The 22,566-nt window shown below is 34.0% G+C and overlaps 1 protein-coding gene across 1 annotated transcript in view; it reads left to right on the forward strand.

Annotated features, from left to right (window-relative positions):
* Sema3e (semaphorin 3E) overlaps nucleotides 1-22,566 on the forward strand; it is a 201,786-nt gene that overhangs the window by 167,575 nt on the left and 11,645 nt on the right. The window contains exons 6-15 of the mRNA XM_042684792.1: nucleotides 5-124; nucleotides 1,766-1,908; nucleotides 2,731-2,845; nucleotides 3,250-3,319; nucleotides 5,295-5,439; nucleotides 8,578-8,800; nucleotides 11,640-11,731; nucleotides 14,988-15,029; nucleotides 16,098-16,264; nucleotides 21,251-21,318. Of these exons, the coding sequence (XP_042540726.1) occupies nucleotides 5-124; nucleotides 1,766-1,908; nucleotides 2,731-2,845; nucleotides 3,250-3,319; nucleotides 5,295-5,439; nucleotides 8,578-8,800; nucleotides 11,640-11,731; nucleotides 14,988-15,029; nucleotides 16,098-16,264; nucleotides 21,251-21,318 (1,185 nt within the window). The remainder of the gene's footprint in view (nucleotides 1-4; nucleotides 125-1,765; nucleotides 1,909-2,730; nucleotides 2,846-3,249; nucleotides 3,320-5,294; nucleotides 5,440-8,577; nucleotides 8,801-11,639; nucleotides 11,732-14,987; nucleotides 15,030-16,097; nucleotides 16,265-21,250; nucleotides 21,319-22,566) is intronic.

Raw genomic sequence — 22,566 nt, forward strand, 5'->3', positions numbered from 1 at the left:
GCAGGGAGTGAATTGTTCACTGGACTCTACAGTGACTACTGGGGCCGAGATGCTGCAATCTTCCGCAGCCCGGGCCGGCTGGCCCACCTCCGCACGGAGCACGACGACGAGCGCCTGCTGAAAGGTGGGCTGATGAGGAGATCAGAAACGCAAACAAGGGGGAGGCTGGGAAGGGATGGGAAGGGGAAACAAAGGAGGAGGCTACAATGCTTGATAAGAAATGTACTCATTATCTTGCCCATGTAATTGTAACCCCTCTGTACAGTATTGTCACAACAAACAATAAATAAAAATTAAAAAAAAAGAATCTCAAACAAGTTCCGGGATACTGGGCTAATGATCACAGTATGCATGGGACAGAATTTTTACAAATGTCAAGGACTTTTTCTTGGCAATTTATGAGTTAACTACGATGCATGTCCATCGTGTTACGTCAAAATGGATTAACACAATTTATAACAAATTTGTCTTCAAAGCAATGCCAAGAAATCAAGATCTCAATAAAGAGAACAAAACTATACAGAAAAGGCAAAGACCATAAGTTGTGTCTGGTCATCAACTGTTATACCTTTAAATGAACTGATATCTTTGCTTTGCTTTAATAGGATCACCTTGCACTTTAGAGACAAAACTCTAGTAAAATCAGTAAACGGTCACTGACAGAATTTCTTTGTAAGGAATATTCTTTTTGTGTTGCAGTCCTGGGGCTTGAACTCAGAGCCTGGGCTCTATTCTTGAACATTTTTGCTCAAAGCTAGCACTGTACCACTCAAGCCACAACTCCACTTCCATCCTTTGTGGTGCTTACCTGAAGATACATGTTTTATGGACTTTCCTGTTCAGACTTTCCTGTCTAGGTTGGCTTTGAAAGGTGATACTCAGAACTCAGCCTCCTGAGTACCTAGGATAACAGGCATGAGTCACCAATGTACAGCTAGTAATAATTTTCAACTTGCTCCAATAGTTAGGAACTAAAATGATATACTATTGTGAGAGCCTTCATTATTTCCAGCAATTTTATTAAGTTTCAAAATGAGCAGTTGTTAAAAGTTGCACATTATTATTTAAATGCTCTACATGACTTATCAACCAAAGGTAATTTATTCAAACCCCTTAGACAATAAATACAGAGACTTGTGTTTATCATGTTAAAGGCAAAACAATGTTCTAGGATACTAACTCATAGTTTAACTATGACTCAACCAAATAAATACTTTTTGCTTTTATGTGTTTACATTTTATATACAACCAAAGAAAATTTATGGAGATTATTTCATCCGGCCCAAACCTGTGCCTTAATTAAATGCATTTTAAGTTTGTAAGTTAAATTCTTTTTAGCTCCTTGGCTCTTTTTTTTTGGGGGGGGGGTCAGGTCGTGGGGCCTGAATTCTGGGCCTGGGCATTGTCCCTCAGCTCTTCAGTTCAAGGCTAGTGCTCTATCACTTGAGCCACAGTGCCACTTCCGGCTTTTTTCTTTTTTAATTATGTGGTGCTGAAGAATCAAACCCAGGGCCTCAGGCATGCAAGGCAAGCCTCTACCACTGAGCCACCTTCCCAGCCCCGCTCCTTGGCTCTTTAATTTCTGAATTTACTTACTGATTAATGGCCATGTTGTCTATTAATTACAGATAAAATGGAGGTCATTTTCTATGTGGTTTAATGTTGGCCTAAAAATTTCAAAGCAAATATAAAATGATGATTGTTATAAGTGATACATAATTTATTGGCATAATTTATTTCTTCCTTTTGTTTTTAACTTCTCTAGAACCAAAGTTTGTAGGTTCGTATATGATTCCTGACAATGAAGACCATGATGACAACAAGCTGTATTTCTTTTTTACTGAGAAGGCCCTGGAGGCAGAGAACAACGCCCATACCATCTACACCAGAGTGGGGAGGCTGTGTGTGGTGAGGCTGGCACTTTGGGCCTTCAAGATTTCTTACAGCTTAGGCCAGGCCTTTGTTATCACTTTTATAATAGGTTTCTACTTTCACATTTCATATAGGCTTCCTACAATTGGTATTTACTAAACTAATCTCTATTCTTCACAGCTCTAAACCTTCCTATCTAGTTAAAATCTCATCTTACAAAAGACTTTACGTTTTATGATGCTTCTCATTTTCAAACTTTGCTGAGAAAAAAAGTCTATAATTAGTATTTGCACATGAAAATGTGAGTTCTATTTGTTAAATGGATCTAACAAAACTGGTTTTGTCTCTTTAGTCCATAGCCTAAAAAATATCATTATTTTTGAAGAATTAATTTGGTTGATTGTCTTGGAAAACAACAAGGTAGTTTGTACAGTATATCTAGGCAGGTTGTTGAGGAATATTCAAACCAATTGAACTAGCAGTATATGTTGAGAAAATAATAAACACAGTTGTACTATTGCAACTTTATTTTGGTATTTAGGCAGATTTTAAAGACCAAATGTCCAGAATGTGTGTGTGTGTGTGTGTGTTTGTGTGTGTGTGTGTGTGTGTGTGTGTGTGTGTGTGTAAATGAACATGTCCATATACATATACATATATATGCTTTGTATATGTTTATATTTCTGTGTCTTTCAAACATTCTTTACTAAAGGAAGAAGAAGAAATGGATCCTTTCACATCCTGAGATAGGCAGATTATTTTTCAACAGTATAATAATCCAGATTATTATCTCATAAAAGCACTACCTTCTTTAGGAGATACTGCTGTATCCATTTGCTTATGTTTTGTTTTTCACAGAATGATATGGGAGGGCAGAGAATACTGGTAAATAAGTGGAGCACATTCCTCAAGGCCAGGCTGGTTTGCTCAGTACCAGGAGGAAATGGCATTGATACCTATTTTGATGAATTAGGTAAAAACACTAAACTTTACTCTTTACCACTCTATACCTCTATTTTAAGCACATATAGAAAAGCTGATCCCTGCTTGACCTTGCACAAGCTTCTCTTGTTCGTGATTTTTCCCACTGGGCAGGGGAAATATGGCAACACTAAAAACAATCCTCATTACTTTAGAAGCACGAAGTCTCTGGTTCCTTTCTTGTGGTCCAGCTCAAAAGCCACCCATAGCAGCAAAAATGATTCATCATGTTATAACTTAGTCATGGGTGTTTGGTTACATATAGAATCTGTGTCATATCTATGACAAGTTCTAGATTATTTTAGGTGAATGAATTTTATTGCATACTATGAGGACTAGAAGTACTGAGTAATGAAGTGGATTTTCATCTTTTCTTCTTCTTCTTTTTTTTTTTAGAGGATATCTTTTTGCTACATACCAGAGACCATAAGAACCCAGTGATATTTGGACTCTTTAACACTACCAGGTGAGAAATTTGTACAGCAAAGAAAATCTATATAACACAAAGATAGTATCTGATTGCATTCTCCCCTTTCATGATGTACCTGAGTTAGAAATACTGTAGCACAGCTTGCTGCTCTCCTTTTCTATGCTTTATAGGTCATTCTCTTGTTTCTCTTTCTCCAAGGATTGAACTGGGCATTCATTTTCAAAGCCACAATCTCAATTTAGATTCTTGTTTTTGCTTATTTTAACTCAGGTGCCTATTGAGATCAGTAGATCAAGATCCTGTTCTCTTCCTTGTTTGATATACAACAAAGTGACTTTTTGTCACATATGGATAGTAAAATGGAATCTTCTTTTTCTTCTTTCTTTTTTGTGTATATCTGATACCTGGAGTATAATCTGGTATCTGACACTTTTGCTCTCTGGCTGGCACTGTACCAATTTAGCCATGCCTCCAACACCTACAAATGGATTTTTACTAAGAAAAATTTTCAAAGCTGTTCATTAAGTGTTAACCACTCTTATTTAGAAGTAATTTTATCTTTCCCTTTGAGTCCTCCAGTGCTGTGTAAGTGACTAGATAATATTTTGATGGAGTCCAGTACTGACTTTGCCAATCCTCTTCATTCCATTTTAATTTATTCACCAGGCTTTTTGACATGAATTTCTCCTTCAACTCTGACTCATACCAGTTCTTTGACTCTTGTCAATTGTCATGTCTAATAAATATTCGTCCTCCCCCGCCCTATTCCTTAGTCTATTATTCTGGTTGTCTTGTCCCTATGAAGATTCATAGTGAATACACATTTCTGAACTGCTTTCTGTCTTTCAAATATGCTGCTTAAAGCTTATAAGTTGTTATTGTCCCTTTTCTGTGTTCATATAAAGCTCTTTTCTGCCTCTCTGTGTTCATATTAAGCTCTTTACATGAAAGTGTAGGTAAAATAATATATCATGTGTGTTGGTAAGTGAACAAAAATTATTTCTAGAACTGGTTGAAGGTTTCCATACACAATTTCAAGGCAGAATGAAGTGAAAATGATTGGATTGAGAAATAAACAATAATAATTTACCTCAATACCTTTGACAGGGCTAGGATGATTTTACTCAGATCAACATGTGGCTAGGTTGGCCTTCAGTTGTAATGTGACCCTGTACACAGTGCTTGCTTACCTTTCATCACATCATTTGTTTAACTTTAAACAAGTGGTTTGTAATGTTCACTTTGAAAAGAACACTGAAAAGGTCTTTGAGCACCTATCTCCTTGTAAAGAGACCTTTCCTTTAGCAAAGTAACACAGAAATTATTTTCATTAATTCTAGCATAATGCAAATTAAAAACAGTGAATATAGTTTATAGTTATCATGATCCATAGACCATCTCATTTTTTTGTACTCTTCTGGCTTTTACATTACTTATCATTTAACTGCTTTATATGGTGAATTCAAGTTATGAGATAGGATAGTTTTTCTGTGAGTGGATATGATCCATTTATAAGTTAGTCTCCTAAATGATAGCATATTGAAACTTTCAGACACATCAAAAACAAGACATGCTTTTATTTCATAATTTCAACTTTGTTGAATTCACATGTAAATCTGAGAAAGAAAGATTTATAAGCTGCTCCCAGCTGTTACCTGACACAAAAGCTGCTTGACATAGAATGTTGAAAAGCTCTAGTACCACTTTGGCTGTGATACTATCTTGCTTTCCCCAGGATCCCAAGCATTTCCAATTGCTTCAAGGTGTGTTATAAAATGTGTGATCCTACATTCTAAGACAGGAACATGATTCCTGCTCTACAGCTGTCTGCAGGGTTGGAAATGATATATGGAAGTTTACATTTTGTAAAGCACTTTTATAAAAGAATGTTTATTTTGATTTTTTAAAATACTGAGGTTAGGATTTTTTAAATTCTAATTGATGTATATGATATGTTTAAATGGGTAACTTGTTCAGTACAGAATAATAATTTCCCTTTTCAATTTTGCAGTAATATATTTAGAGGGCATGCTATATGTGTCTACCATATGTCCAGCATTCGAGCAGCTTTTAATGGCCCATATGCACACAAGGAAGGTCCTGAATATCACTGGTCACTCTATGAAGGAAAAGTCCCATATCCAAGGCCTGGATCTGTAAGTTCAATCATTTAATGAAGTATTCTTAGTATTTAAAGTCTCTTTTGGTAATGATTCGGTTACTGTTTTGCAGGTTGCCACACTTTGCAGTTAAACAAGCAATTTAATAAACTCACTTCTTTAATCCTAACTATGCAGGAGGCTGATATATGAGGATTGCACCAAAAAGCCAAAAATGGAGCTATGACTCAAGTGGAAGAGTGCTAATATTGAGCAAAAGAGCTCAGGGACAGTACGTAGGCCCTGAATTCAACTCCAAGGGCTGGCATCAAAACAAGGCATTAGAGAATTTGATATGTGAACTATGCCTAGATAGAAAGGAAATATCAATCCTCATGTGCTTATTATCTAATAAAAATAATATAATCTATAATGGATATCCTCTAGCATCACCATAAATTATATGTTATCTTTTATATATGACTCAGTATCTCCAATGAACTTTACTTTTAAGGAGATATTTGGGCAGAGATTGGCCAATAAAGTGAGCATCATAAATTTTCAATAGTAAAATGTTCCTCAGGACTGTGCATAGGGACAGATACCTCTAATCTTCACTACTCAGAAAGTGGAGATAGGGATATCAGGAGGACAATCAATACAAGACCTTATATGAAAGAACAAGCCTGGAATGATCATTCATGCTTGTAATCCTACCTTCTCAGGAGGTTTAAGTGTCAAGAATACAGTCAGAGAACAAAACTGAACAAAAATATGAGATACTATACAAAGAAATACCTAAATCAAAAAGGGTTAGATAGCCGGGGGCTGGTGGCTTACACCTGTAATCCTAGTTACTCAGGAGGCTGAGATCTGAGGATGACAGTTCAAAGCCAACCTGGGCAGAAAAGTCCATGAGACTCTTATCTCCAATAAACCACTAGAAAACTGGAAGTGGTGCTGTGGCTCAAGTGGTAGAACGCTAGTCTTGAGCAAAAGAGCTCAGAGACAGTGCCCAAGCCCAGAGTTCAACCCCCACTACTGACAACAACAACAACAAAAGGGCTAGATATCTGGCAAAGTGTAGTATAGTACTTGCTTAACAAGCAAAATGTCACAATCTCAAACTCCAGTACAGCAAATAAAACATGCTATCTAGATTTAATTATTCTGTTATCTGAATCAGTTTTCAAGTTTTCTAGGCCAAACATTCTCCTTAATTGTTACTTAAACAGAGCGTAAGATCTTGCTTCTGAACTGCTGTTATTGAAATTTTCTCTAATTATTTATTCCAATACTTGTGCTTCTAACTGGGCACATGTCTAAACATTATGATTATGATAATGATTTGCTTTAGCACATCCTGACCTAAAATAACAAGATGGAACAAATATTACATGTCCTATGTGGGCCATGATAAGCAAACTACTACCTTGTTACGTAAGTCACCACTCAGTTGTGCCAATGGCTGGTGAGATTATCCCCATTTCACTCATCCTACTTGCAAGTCATGTAGAAACTTTTCTTTCTTTCTCTCTTTTTAATAAGTTTTTTATTGTGAAAAAACTGTATAGAGGGGTTACAATCACACGAGCAAGGTAATGAGTACATTTCTTATCAAACATTGTTGCCTCCTCCTTTGATTTTCTCCTACCATCCTTTCCCTCCCATCTCCACAACTACATTCACCCCACCCCACCCTCACTTGTAAAGTTCATTTTTGATTTAATGTCTTGTACATCTCATCGTTGCAATGGGTCCACCTGTATCCCACTTTTGGGCATTTATCTGAATGATCATAAACAAGACCATACTAAAGCTACCAGCACAGCTATGCTTATTGCAACATTATTTACCATAGCTAAGATATGGAACCAACCCAGACACCCCTCAGTAGATGAATGGATCAAGAAAATGTGGTATAGATACACAATGGATTTTTTTTTCCCAGCCAAAGCCCAGAGTGGAAACAAACCTTACCTCCATTAACAAGTTATGCCTTGATCATTACAATCACTTTCTCTCACTGGCCTCAAATTATTACTTCCAGTAAGGCATAAAATATATTTTATTTCACCATACTGATTGAAAATATGACTTAAATGGAGAAAACTCACTCCTGTGGCTTTGCTGGAAATGCTTCTTGAAACCACAGGTCTTAAAGGAGATTGGAGGAAGTGATTGGTTACTGAATGGCTTCCAGTGATTCCAAAATGTTTCCAATTATATATCATGAAAATAGACTCTAGTGAAAAATCCGTGCCAAATTAAGAAATAGGGCCTGATTTTTTAAAAACAAACTATTATAAGTGCCTTCTTTGCCAGAATATGATTACTAAACTGTATTTGTGCTTTATGTGACTTTTTAAAATCAAGATAGTCATTGCAATTACTGGTAGTCAGTGGGAAAAATAGGAGAAATGAAGGATCATTTATTCATCACCATGAATCAACACAGTTAAAGGAATTATAAAAAAGTAACTCAAAGTGCCATTGAGCAGCTAATTTTGCAATTGGTAATTCAATAATTGAGACATGTTGTAGCAGTTATTTCTGGTTTTTTGTAGTTGATTGTGCCTAAGCCATACAAAATAATACAAATTTATACAAATTTTAGAAGTACAACATATAGATTTTTCCCCCTCTCAATACTTAGTGCTGATAAAACTTAAATAGGTATTTATATTAGAAAATGAAGACTCTTTAGACAGGCAAATAAACAGTCACCAGTTATTCTAGTCTTCATAAAGGAAAACTGACTATGCACTTGAGACCTTCAATTTTTAGAGATTTCAATGGAAAGACTTTACTTTGCTCATCAATAGGTTCTTTACCTTCAAATTTTAATTTACAGCATTAAAAAAAACATTAGAGAACAGGGAAACAATTTGAACATTTGTATTAGTGCATGTTTTTGTCACCTTCCAACTAACTAGGTATTATAAATATTTCACTTTTCCCAGATCACTTTACACTCTTTATATTCCTCATGTTCTATGTTTAACATAATTTACCCTCCATTTGTAATTTTTGACACAGACCTAATTTCTCTAACCAGAAGAACATAAAGCTATTTTTAAATGCACTGTTGATTAATCGAACACATTCTATTTTTCTAATTCTTCTTGTAATTGATTATAAATTTGCTCTCAAAGGTCAAAGCAAAAAGAATGATCAAAAATCACCCTTTTTCAGTGTGCCAGCAAAGTGAATGGAGGAAGATATGGAACCACGAAAGACTACCCTGATGATGCTATTCGATTTGCAAGAACTCATCCACTTATGTACCAGCCCATAAAACCTGCCCACAAAAAACCAATACTGGTAAAAACAGATGGAAAATACAACTTGAAGCAAATAGCAGTGGATCGAGTAGAAGCTGAGGACGGCCAGTATGACGTTTTATTTATTGGGACAGGTAAAGAGAAAAGAAAACATGGAGATGGTCCACTTGACTCAGATAAAAGATTGTAACTTTCATAATATGTTGCCTTTATCCATTTGTGCACTGCTAATCCAAAATTAGAAATAGAGTCCTCAAGTGACTGAAACTCTTAAGAGTTTATGCCCACTTTTTGGGAAAATGTATTGCTATTAATAGTTTTATTGTCAGAGTTATCATGGTTTGGACAATAAATTATGTGGTCACGCTTGTTTCAGATCTGAGAATCACTGACACAGGTAAGGTTTTTAGGTTATATGATATAAATTTAAAATATGTTTAATATTGCTCCATCATCAGTATGCAATATATTTGAATAAATGAAATAGTCAAAGAAATGAATAATTACTCTTGGTATAGTGGTACCCACCTGTAATTCCAATACTTGGATCCTGATGAGACAGGTGAATCAAAAATTAAAGGGCAGGGGCTGGGAAGGTGGCTCAGTGGTAGAGCGCTTGCCTTGCATGTATGAGGCCCTGGGTTCGATTCCTCAGCACCACATTAGCAAAAAGAAAAAAGCCGGAAGTGGTGCTGTGGCTCTAGTGGTAGAGTGCTAGCCTTGAGCTGAAGAGCTGAGGGACAGCGCCCAGGCCCAGAGTTCAGGCCCCACAACCGGACCCAAAAAAAAAAAAAAAAAATTAAAGGCAGCTAAGATTCCATAGTAACTTGCATATAGCCTGAGCCACACAACTAGACCTTGTCTCAAAAAGCAATAGAAATAATTGACACACATCTCAGTAAAAGTACTGGTCTTAAATTAAATGGACCATAATGGTAGTAAGGTGTCTGAGAGAGAATAGTCAGCTTTATTATTGTCCTGGTTGCTCAAAAAGGCCCCACAACAAACCAATTGTGACACTAACTTCATGTAAATCTATAATCATAGCAGTACTTGTCAGCCATCCCATCATTAGTACTAGAGAGCACAAGTGACAGGTATTTTAATACTATCCCATTAACAAAACAAAATATGCTGAATATTTTAAAAGTAAAGTTTTCTGATGAACTTATTATTGTGATTAACACCACATTTTCCCTCTAAATTGTGGAAGAGAATTTAGTACATAAATAACATAGTCATTTTATACATGTTGAAAACCATCATTTCTTTCTTCTTGTGTAGCCTATCTATCGCTAAAGCAATTATTTTATAAGGTTAAGTATTTTTTGCTCACTCCAAACATAAACATGATCTTGAGATGATATTGGCATATATGAGAAATCAGGATATATCATTAATTCTGGTGATAATGCTTCTCCTAGGATTCTTAAAAATTAAAGATATAAGTAAATATTAATATTTCCAGAAACTGATCTCCTATATAGACATTTTTTCAAAATGTAGAAAGTTACTGCTAATAATGTGTTGTACACTAACACATCATCTCCAAATCATCACACTGCTTTACCAATATTTAAATTACATGGCTATGAGTTCTCTTACAGTGTCCTTGACAGAATTTAATTTTTTAAAAAAGTTTCATAAGCATGACTCAAATTTGTAAAGTCAATGAAAGTATGTTGTTCATAAATGTCCTTAGAAGTAGAAAACACAAATAATAGCCCAAGAATATTTTCTTGACAAATTAGCCAAAGATATATTAGGAAATTCCAGAAATATATTTGTGTTCACATATATATATATATATATATATATAAAATCAAAGACATCATGATACTGGTTTTTAGTACAAAAACACAATCTTGAGGAATGTTTGATAACTACACTGGAAATTACAGCAAATATTATCTTTTTCCCTCATATTTTTCTGACAAGGCTAACTAATAAAACATATAGTGATTATTGCAAAATCAACAGTTGAAAATTAGTCATTTCACTTACATTTTGCTTTTTACCTGGTATAATTGTGAGCTATTTAATAGGTACTTATATTTTCAAATATACAAGTAATGTAAAAGTCCAAGTAATAGTTATCAGTTAATTAAAATACACATTTATTAATCCAGATACAAGAGTTGATTTTTTTAATAAACTGCTGGAATATCATACAAACTCTTGAATGAACACATCTAAAGTTTTTTTTCCCCCTATAAATTATTATTAATTCTGACAAGTTATTTGTGTAGGTCATGTATAGATGTTATCATAAAGAATTAGTACAAGTAATACATCAATATTAATATTATAAAGCATAAACTAAGAAAATATAATAAAATAAGATGGAAATTTAAAAAATAAAATTATAAAATAAGGGATAATTATGGAAGCTGTCTTATGGGGACAGGAGGAATATTATTCTTGCCTCAGTGAAATCAGCTTGTATTTTTCCCTAGTTAAAAGTGTTTATAGATCTAGAGATGAAGCTAGGTGATAAAGAGCTTTCCTAGAATGCACCAGCTTCTGCAGCAATCAGTCTTCAACAGTGAAAAAACAGTGTATATAGGATTCCCACAGTGAGTTTCTTGGAAAGTTTCTTACCATGATAGTAACTTACATTGAAGGTTTTATTTTATCAAGCAACAAGGAAGATAGAAATAATATATCATCTCTGATGTTTCATCATTTCAAAAGATCATTATTGAACCTATAATTTGATTGATTTTATTGTTCAAGCAGTTTAGAAAACATGTAGTATTTGACCTCACTCCTGGTCAGGAATATAAAATTATTTTGTTGAGTTGAAATATGGTTGTATAGGAAATCATATAATTTTAATTAGCAGTGATAAAATGATTTTTTCTGTAAGATTTCAAATTCCATTTTAATTCCTAGTCCCTGCATGTTTTTTAATTACTTGTAATTGACATTGTGACATACTTTCTAGTTATTTGTTTTTCTATTTCCTTACAGATACTGGAATTGTGCTTAAAGTTATCACAATTTATAACCAAGAGACTGGATCAATGGAAGAAGTAATTCTAGAAGAACTTCAAATATTCAAGGTATTCTTAATCTTAAAAATACAGTCCAAATCTACAGACAATTAAAGATATTGAAAACAGAGGATTAAATAGCAAAGATGTCATGATAGTTCTAGGTTTGTTTTCTCCAAAGAGATATGTTTTGAATTCAGAGAAAATTGAAATGAGGAATGATTTACAATATAAATGTTTGTACTTGATTCTTACAGACTTTTCAAAAGGAAACCAATATTTGTTTAATTGAAAACAGTGTCACTTTATAAATTGTTGTTAAAAATTAATGACATATTGTGTGTGAACTACAGAAGCACTATTGAGAAGTCAGTTATATCTTCAGCAAATATGCTATGAGCATTAACAAAAGATATCTTTTCAGATTGTTGGCATTGTGGCAGGAGAAAAATATGACTTTTAATTATAGGGTATTAATTATACAAATAAACTTTTAAATGGAAAAATAATAGAAAATAATTGGCAGCTAGTCAGAATGCAGTTGATTGTATATTAACATATGTTTATGTGTATATATTCTATAAACATAGAATATATAGTTATGGTCACATGAATGCTGATTATTGCTTTTGAGGAGTGTTCTGTACATTTCTGATTATAACATTTGTATCTGATCAATATATAACTTAGTTTACTTTGTGTTTTTGCTTAAAGATATTTTTCTAAGTATATGGTGGTTGAGTAAGAAATATTGAGTTTATAGTCAACAGCAATATAATTCATGCCTGAATGAAATTCATCTAATAAATACATTTTCTACACTAAGATGCCTCACAACTTTTAAGGTTTATAAACTTTAAACAGCACTTTCCCATCATGCTTGAAGGCATTTTAAACCAGAAAGCAACACAACTTGTTATAAAAGGTGTAATAAGGTAAAAATCATGGCATTAAGTAGTCTGTTCATGGGATTGGCATGTACTCTACAAGAACAGATAGAGGAAGGAGTGTGGCCTTGATAGATCTCATCTGGGAAAGTGTATATTCTGTAACTCCATTTTGTTTTTTGCTGCTTTGGGTCTGAGTATGTCTACAAATTAAAAAAACACAACATCAACATTAATAACCTACAAATTTTGAGGCCTGACCATAAATACGTAATAGATATATGTCAACAGTTATAAGAGGTAATACATTTTGTCTTTACTATCCTGGAGTCTAGCTTTCCTATAACTAAAAACTAAGCTATCCGTCCTCCCATGCAATTAAAGAGGCTATGTTTTTATATATTTTGCATCTGAGCCTTTAAGTAAAATTTTGTTTCATATTAGGGACCAGAGCTCTTAAATTAACAACATTCACCATTGCTTCTTTTTCGTTTTTTGTTTTGTTTTGTTTGTCTTCTGAGGTGTGTCTTAACTGCTTGGAGTAACAACCACCTAAGACAAAACCTTCCATTTCAAAAATCCTTTCTTATCCCATGGCAGTGCTTCTTTCACTTTCCAGCCAAATCAGGAGCTGTTAAGCCAGACACTTCAATGAAAAGGACAGTTTTCCTCACAGCTGGGGAACTGGCCTTCTCAAGTTGAGAAAATTGAATAGAGTAAGCCAAGTGCTGGTATCCTCTGACTTAGTGAAGTGTAGAAGCTATTGTCATTTGTTCCATATGGGCTCTGGTGGCTACCCCCCCCCCCCCCCCGCAAAAAACCCTTTATATATTTTTTAAACATTTATTATTATTATTACTATTATTATTGTCTTTAGTAAAACTTTATATTTGATGGCTGACTGCTAGTCTTCTTCAGGAAAAGGGAACTCGGCCAACTGTGGAAAAGATTTAGGGCTCTTCATGAATATTTTTAGATTTATGGGACCCTTACATTTCGAAGTCTGGAAATGAACCACTTTTAAAAATGCTTTTCTTGATACTCAGAAGTACTCTTCTATTATTTCACTGCTCTTTGACACAACTCTTGTGTTCCGTGCTTGCGTTCTGTAATTCCCCTGGGTATCTGAAGCTGTTAAGGGCCTCCTGTCACAGACCTCGGTTTCCAGGATCGAGGTGATCTATCCTTGCAATCTTGCACCAATGGCAGGATTGAAACCTTTGTCCCGGGCTTTTAGATACCACCGTCATAAAGACCTGGGTCCAACTGAAGAACCGAGGTAAGGGCTGGCTGGGCCTTTGAAACGGGCTAATGAGCTGAAGCTTGCTGGTAGGGGGCTGTTTTAGGTAAGGGCCGCTCCCTGTTCCTCAGGCTGATTTGGAACTGGGGCTGGTTTTGGTATGCTCAGCGAGAAGGACCCAAAAGCCTTCCTTTTGAAGTTCGTGGAGTACAGAATGCCCAGCTCCTCCACTCCATCACTCCCCAGCCGCCTCCCCATCCTCCCCACAGGGTGGAGCCTTTGATTGGCTGTGTGTGTGTGAGGAGGGCAGCTGTCCCTGGAATTACAGACAGGGACACCATTACTTCTTTACATAAAAACATCGCTGCCTGAATAAATAAGTAAATGATGCCTGACTGTACTGTATTTTGTAGGTCAAGGTATTTTTTCAAATACTTTGGGAGAAAGATCAAATGTTCTATTAAAAAAGAGTTCTTCAAAGGAAATTAGCCCCAGAGTGAATTGCATCTACCTACTCTTTCTCCACTTGCAGAATTACTGTTGTTGTTGTTGTTATTATTATTATCATCGATGCTCCTTAAAGATTTTCTAGTCTTACTCAGCATTGCTAACATAACATAAAGTATCCCAAAACTATATTGTCCTTCCTCCCCTGTGGTCTCAGAAAACGTACTTGTTCCTCTCCTTCGAAGAATCTTGGTTTCAAAGTAGTTCACCATGAAAATTCCAACAGAAAAGTGTTTTAAACAGAACACGGTTGGATGAAAGTAATTAAAGAATCATATGGCTTTTAGCAATTAAAAACTATTCTAAAGCCTAAATAGTTTACTTCTAAATTCAATTCAAGTACTTTATTTAAAAATTCTGGCTTTATTTTTATTATTTAAGATACTTGAGTTCCTAAAGAATCAGTGATGTACAAATGGAAATACAAATTATATTCCAGAGGTGAACAGTTAAACTGGCAATGGGATCATATGCTGCTTTTCTCATCTATATACCTGGAAATTCTATTAGAAAAGAAAGTTTAAACTGTATTTTCATTTAATAGGGCTTACAGAGTGGTTTATTGAAATGAAAGTTACATACTATAGTCATGCATCCACTTGTATATTTAATTAATGTCAGGTGATTCACAATCATATTAAGGTAGAGTCCTGTATTTTATTTAAAAAGAAGCTGTTTTGCTTGATTACAGGATCCAACTCCTATTATTTCTATGGAGATCTCTTCAAAGAGAGTAAGTTGTGTGATGGGTGGATGGTGTGGGGTAGAGATTGTATATCTGTGTGCATGTCTGTTACATCTGTTGTATATCTGTGTGTATGTATGTCAGTTAAGGTCAAAGGGTAAAAGAATATTTTGCAAATGCTCTTGTATATGAAAAATCTTTGCTGTCATTTCATTTTATTATTATAAAAAACATTTCGCATGAGATCAATCATCTTAATAAAATTTAATATATAGTATAATATTCTAGTTTTGACTATAGTCTTAATGTTATATATTGCATAGCTCTAGAACTTAAATATCTTATTCAACTGAAGCTCTATGCCTGAGTGAATTACTAAAGTAAATAGTACACTATATTCAATAAAATCTTTATTTTCAATCTTTGTAAAAAGAACGTTGAGAATAATTTTACATCTAAAATCATAAAAAATTGCTTCCTAGTTATTTTTCATTAGTGCTTTGGCAATAATAGTGGTAATAATGACAACCAAAAGCGTTCAGTGAAGCAAATCTTCCCTCTATTGTAATTAGTCTAAAAACAGTTGTTTAACAAATTGTCTCACATTTATTTGAAAATAATTATTCTTGTTTAGCAAATGGACACATACAAGATTCAGTGTCCTGGTTCTTGGCATTTCCACTTAGTGCATCCCTCAGTGAATACTACATCATGATATACATGTTTGTGTGTGTGTGTGTGTGTGTGTGTGTGTGTGTGTGTGTGTGTGTGTGTGTGTGTGTGTGTATCACCTTTCTGAATGTTTGTATCAACATTCAAATGGCTACTATTCAATTTCTTATAAATGTTGCTAAATCTCTAAATGATGACTTGTACTGTTAGCTAATATAAGTCTTCTCCTTGGATAAAGCAAAAAAATGGACAGCTTTTTGAGTTTTTGTCAAGCTCTGCAATTTTGTTTTTCTCTCACTTAAGTCTTTAAAAGTATTTCAGTACTGATGTTCACCATCTCTGTTGAGCAACCTTTGTAATTGTGTATAAATGTGGAAGCCCTGGGAAATAGCTCAGTGAAAGCTCTGTCCATTGCCACTAGTGGACCCTCTCTTTCTCCTATAGCAACAGCTGTATGTTGGATCTGCTTCTGATGTGGCTCAAGTCAGATTCCATCACTGTGATATGTATGGAAGTGCCTGTGCTGACTGCTGTCTGGCTCGGGACCCTTACTGTGCATGGGATGGCATATCCTGTTCCCGGTACTACCCAACAGGCACACATGCAAAAAGGTGAGTTAGGATATCAATGGAATGTTTCCATTGATAGGACAACTCTGATGATTTTTTTTTTTAACTTTTTCTTTTGTACCCATGTAGCAAATATTGTCATACTAATTTTATTTCATTAAATCATCATAGCTATTATAGTTTACTCATAAGTTTTGAAAAATGGAAATTTTCCTGAATGTAGCTTGAATTGCTACAGAATACATAGACTAAAGCGAAACATTCTTTTGAATTTTCATTTTTCAACTTGACTTTTCATTTAAATAGCCCATTCTGTTAAACTTTTGCTGCAAGATATGAAACAAGCATAGATAAATGTAAAATATGGGAATGGCAATGCACTGTTCTTAAAGGCACTGAACTTGAAGGATTCAAAGGCTTAAAAAGAAAATATAAACATCATATTATACATCCTACAGTTTTCCATGTTTTCTCTACCAGCTGGTCTTCATTTATTTCATTTTGAAAGTGAATATTTTAACTCCTAGGCAAATGCATGACCTGTATAATTAATGAAATGTGTGATTTAATTCAACACAAATGAAAAGGACTTAAAGATCTACAACTCTGATGTCTAAGATCTTGTGAAGTCATTGCCACTTATTAGAGAAGTTAACTCAAGATTCTTTCAACAGGAAAACTTTAGGTTCACAAAGTACTTTGAAGAATAAGATTATTTTTTCCATTCAAACCATATGAAATTGTGCACAATTTGGGAAAATGAATATGGAAGTTTATTTTTATTTCTTACAAAATAAGGGTCTTTGATTCTTATAATAAAGTGACCATAGGCAAAACAGGTCAAAATGTAAAATTATCTCAAATTTCTCTATTGACAATTAGTTTGTATTAAATTCAAGTATACTAGTGACTTAAATTTATGTTTTTTTTTATATTTAAATCCTTTAGAATCTACTTTTCAACTTATTGTAAGAACAGAATCACATTATCATTAAATTCACTAATTTGGCATTTTCTTTATTTGACTTGAGCTAAATTAATGATTGAGGCTTAAAAAAAGAAAAAAACTAACAGGAAAGTTTTGCAAGGAACTTTAGGAGCTAAATCATTTGCCGTGTTAAAGAATTCAGCAAAGTAATTGATTTTATACAAATGATTATGTCTGAAACCATTCCTGAGCATAAAGCGTTATTATTATTTGAAAATGTTGTTAATGATGTTTTCTCCCCTAACACAATTTTTATACCATGAACAAGGAATACACAGAAACACTGGCTATTTCCTACAGGAAATCAAAACTACAAGTGGAGAATAGAACTGCGAATAATGGCAGTAGTAGCTCACTATTGAATATTTAAGTATTGAATCAGACATAGTATAAATAATATTTCATTTACTTACCAAAATAATACAACATTTGAAATAGGCTAAGTCATAGACAGGCTTCAGTTAAAGAGAATTAATTGTGTTCAAATGAGGATGGAATTCTCAAGGGAAATCAAGCAATTCCATGACTCAAGAGTAGAGTAGTGTGATCTGTTAGTGAAAAGTCAATCTTTTAAAGAATCAGTCTTAGTGATGAAAAAGTATTATAATTCCATTTAATTTATATGCAAATGTATTTATGATATATGATGTGCTTCTTTGATATGTGTGACTACTGTGTAATGATTGAATCAGATTACCAATTTCCATCTTTTCAAGCATTGGTCATTTTTTTATGAGGGAGATATTCAAATATTCAAAATTCTTGCTTATATTGCTTAAAATACACAGTCTATTATTAGTGCCTTATAAAACTTTAAGAAAGTATTTTACAATTATAATAAAACAAATTATATCTTGCCATTATTAGAAACAATAAAAATGTTTACAAGCCTTGCACCAATTCTTTTAAATAGAAAATTTTTCCATTAATAGGAATGATGAACTTTAACTGAGAAGTTACATATTTCACTTTTTAAAGTAAACAACAAGCTGGGTTTCAGTGACTCACATATGGAATCCTAGCTACTCAGGAGGTTGAGACACGGAGAATTAAGGTTCAAAGTCAACCCAGACAGAAAAGTCACCAAGATTCCATCTCCAATTAAACAACAAAAAGTTGTATTGGAGACATGCCTGAGCCACCAGAGTATATAGGCAAGTTAAAGATCCAAGAACCAGTACATACATAAAAGATTGAACAACCAGTGCCTTACTTGATGAAATTGACAAAAAAAAAAGTTACTTAGGAAAAGATAAATGAACAGACAGAGTAGTAGACACAATGGAAGAAAATACTGGAGTCAGAAGCCATGCGCAAAAGTGAAGTAATTAATAATTCAGTTCAGTGGCTTAGAATGGAGATCTTTCAGTGTTCTCACATTTCTTTGAACTGTTACCCATCCCTAGAAGAGAACTTTCTGCACAAGTTCCAGGATATGAAGGAAAATAGTTTGCTTTTATAGCAAAGATTGTTTCTTGCTTGAGACCCTGACAAAAGCCAAAATTGAAAACTGGGCCTTAAAAAAAATAGTTTTCTGCTCACAAAGTGAAAATGAGTAAGGGAACAAAATCATTAATTCACAATCTGAACCACTGGTTTAAAATGATCTTTCCTTCCAAAATAGACTGTAATTGATAAAGCTGGATCTTTCTCTTTTCTGTTATTTCTCATCTATTTGCAATGTTTTCTTTAACAGTTTCTAAGAGACTAGAGATACAAGAAAAATATGCAACTTTTAGAATAAAAGGCAACTTTGTTCAAACTTTCTCAAGTTGCTAATACATGCATTTCTTTTAAATGCTGAAAATTGAGATAGTGCAAAATGAACTAAAAACTTGTTGTTGGAAGATGTGATATTTTATTTGTAAATGTATGTTTTCAATTATTTAAAAAAATTTTCACTCTTTACATGCCATTCACATTACTTATGTGGAATTATCTGTTTGTGATTTCTTTTGTCTCACAATTCTAATCTTAATAAAATGCCATCTCTATGGCACGGAAAGTATTTTCATTTTACTTTATCTCTGCTCAGATAATCATCATTGTTCAGCAGACTTTATGTAAATTCCCCAATACTGAAGTCAACCAAATAGGGAATTAACAACAGATACATCTTCTATCGGTTGTCTAATAGCTGTACCTGGTAGTATAAAGCAATATAAAAACATAAAACTTTTCCATTTTTGCTTATTACTTTTCCTTAAGTTCTTTGTTCAATGTACTGAAATTAAATGATTCACATGACAATCTTACCTTTACTATTTCAACACTAGGTATTGAAGTAAGGGTTACTACCCTGAGATCTTTATATTTAAAGTATGCTCTTGCTTATAGTTCATTATTCTACAATTTGATTAGAAAAGTTCATCTGTTTTAGCATTTGGTATTATATTTTAAGTTGTTTTAAATGGCTTGAACTCTGGTGTAAGATACTATTTCATCGTTTGAGGTAATATTCCATTACAATTATTTAGAGATAGTAAAGAAATCCTAGATCAACAACAACAAAAGGGAAATCACTGAGACTCCAGTAGATTTTAGGTGTTTATTAAGCCAATTGCATTCCACAAATGAGGGTGCATAGAGCAAGGTAAACAAGAGACAAGTGTGAAGTCCTACATAATGTTAGTGGGAATCTAATTCATTTTCTGGATTTTACTGTTGTTTATGTTTAGAGCATTTATTGTCAATTTCACCATCACCATGTAGGGTCAAATTTTTACTATGCATTTATTTTTCCCCAAATATTAAACAACTGCGTGGCTTAGAGAAGCAAGTGCTATTTTCCACATTAATGTAGTAATTCTGTGTGTGTGTGTGTGTGTGTGTGTGTGTGTGTGTGTGTGTGTGTGTGTGTATGCCAGTCCTGGGGCTTGAACTCATCAGGACTTGGGCACTGAGCATATTTTGCTCAAAGCTAACAGTTCCACTTTTAGCTTTCTTTGGGTACTTTAATGGAGATTAAGAGTCTCAGGGACTTTCCTGTTTGGGCTGATTTAGAACCATGATCCTCCGATCTCAGCTCCCTGAACAGCTAGCATTATAAGCTAGAGTGACCAGCACCCAGCTTTAAATATACATATTTATAATCTCTAACTTGAATTAATAATACTGTGCATCTTGATTTTAGAAATCCAATACAAACTGACTGGCTAATTGCTTAGAAGGATGGTAATTTTTTAAGAATCGATAGATTTTCTAGAAATATTTTCCACAAAAGTAAACTATTAAATTGATTGATAAATTAATCGATAGATATGTGTGTAATATGTATAGACATATCCATATATCCATATATATCATATGCCATATATATTTACCAATGGCTATATATGCATACATAAATCCATTGGTAGATGGATATAGCTGTATATACATTCATACCTATAGCTATGGATTCAGTCTGTAAAAGATGAAAATGTACTACAGGTAATCCTAAATCTAATCATCAAATTTAATGGAAAAAATAGTCTTTCTTGAGTCTTACAAGATGTAAGACATACAATTAAAGGTATATAAGATACCAGTAAAGTGAGTAGCTATATAAACCATCCAAATATTAAATCTGAAAAAAGTTTGAGAGCTAATTATTAGCTCATCTTTTTTAAAATTAGGAATTATATTTATGTTACTTACCATCACACAAGAACGAAACACTTGGAGTCCAAAACCATTTTTTTACCTGAAGTTTTTAGTACATTTAAGATTTTACAACTCTTTGCCTCAAATTTCATTGTACGTATCCCCACACATCTTTTTGAACTAAATTTCTGATAAACACAGAAATTTGTTAATTATTTATTGTGAATCCAGAGTTTGGCTTAATGCCAAACTCTTAAGGAAGAGAGAGATACCGATCTTAACTACTGAGAATGCTCAGTGGACAACATGAAATTGGTAGTTTACACTTGTTTCATAGGACTCAGCAGTTCTTTTACTAGCAGGATGTTGCTTGAAGCTTGAATATTGCTATTCAAAGAGTAAAATCTTGAGGATTAAAAGTGGAACATCTACTAAATGCATTCTCATTCCTGCAGGCGTTTCCGCAGACAAGATGTGCGGCATGGAAATGCAGCTCAGCAGTGCTTTGGACAGCAGTTTGTCGGTAATCATTTTTTGACAAATCAAATTTAATGTGTTTCTTACAGAGTACTCTGAAGTCAAGATGGCACATTTCTTAAATTATTTTCTGTGATTTATTTCTATAGAATAATGCCTCGGGAATATATAATTATTTTCTTTCATGTAGTTAAAACACTATGGGAAAGTTTTTACAGAACGAGCAAATTTAATTTCACACTAGATCACAAAGCTAGGGAACACTAGGGAGAAAATGTGGCATATGGCAGGTGACTGGTGCACAGGATTCATCTCTTCAAAAAGTGCTTGTGTCAGTTCACCTAATGAGACTGGGAATAGTAAAACTGCTTTCCTTTTCCACCTAGAAGTGGTGTTGGTTGGTTTCAGTGTTAGGTTGGTTTCAATCATAACCAAAAAAAAAAATGCCTTTTTGACTCCTCATATTACAATAAATGGTGAACAGTTTGTGTTTTGTGTCATCTGGTCCTGATGACTCTCCCAGGGCAGGATGAAGGCTCCCTGCATGGGGGCTTAACTGTGGTCAGTGCACGCTATCGATGATTCACGGCAGGACTCAAACTTCTGGAAACACTGGCAAGATATCATGTTGCCTTAATCTTAGGGAAATTTAGGGATCATTTTTGAAGAAAAAAAAAGGAATATTGAAGTATTGGGGACATTTTTGGTTAAAACAAAAACAATAAAAAAATCTTGCTTTTTTCCCCCCTTTACAATAAGTAAGTACATTTGCCTGATGTAAATTTGCATTTGAGCCTCGTCAGAGCCTTTTTGGTTTAAGACAGAATATATTGGAGAAACTCTAGTTCACAAAGTCCTTGGCCAAGTGTTGTGCTCTCTTCTCACTTGGACAAGTGAAATTTCTTGTTGAGATGTTACTCACACTTTTTATGTGTCATTACACCATGTGGAATTCTCATTTCTGCTTCTGTGTGTAACCATGAACTTCACCTCTGCCTTGCTCCCACACGCATTCAGTCTTTTCCTTGCTTTATCAGTGAAATTGTCATTGTTTTCCTGTTTTCCTGTGAATTTAACATTAATACACCCTCTTACTTACTCTTACATCACACTTTTAAAGCCAAATGTTCAGCTATTTTCTTCCATTCTACTCCTTAGGTCCTGTTTCTTTCCAATGACTCCATTTCAATAAGCGCCATCTAAATAATTTCTCTAAATGACCTTGCATATAAATTAGCAAAAAAATAATTAATTGTTTATATGGTTACAGAAATCTCAATAAAGAATATATTTT

Source organism: Dipodomys spectabilis, unplaced genomic scaffold (genome assembly GCF_019054845.1).
Source record: "Dipodomys spectabilis isolate Male_0828 unplaced genomic scaffold, ASM1905484v1 ptg000089l, whole genome shotgun sequence".
NCBI lineage: Eukaryota > Metazoa > Chordata > Mammalia > Rodentia > Heteromyidae > Dipodomys > Dipodomys spectabilis.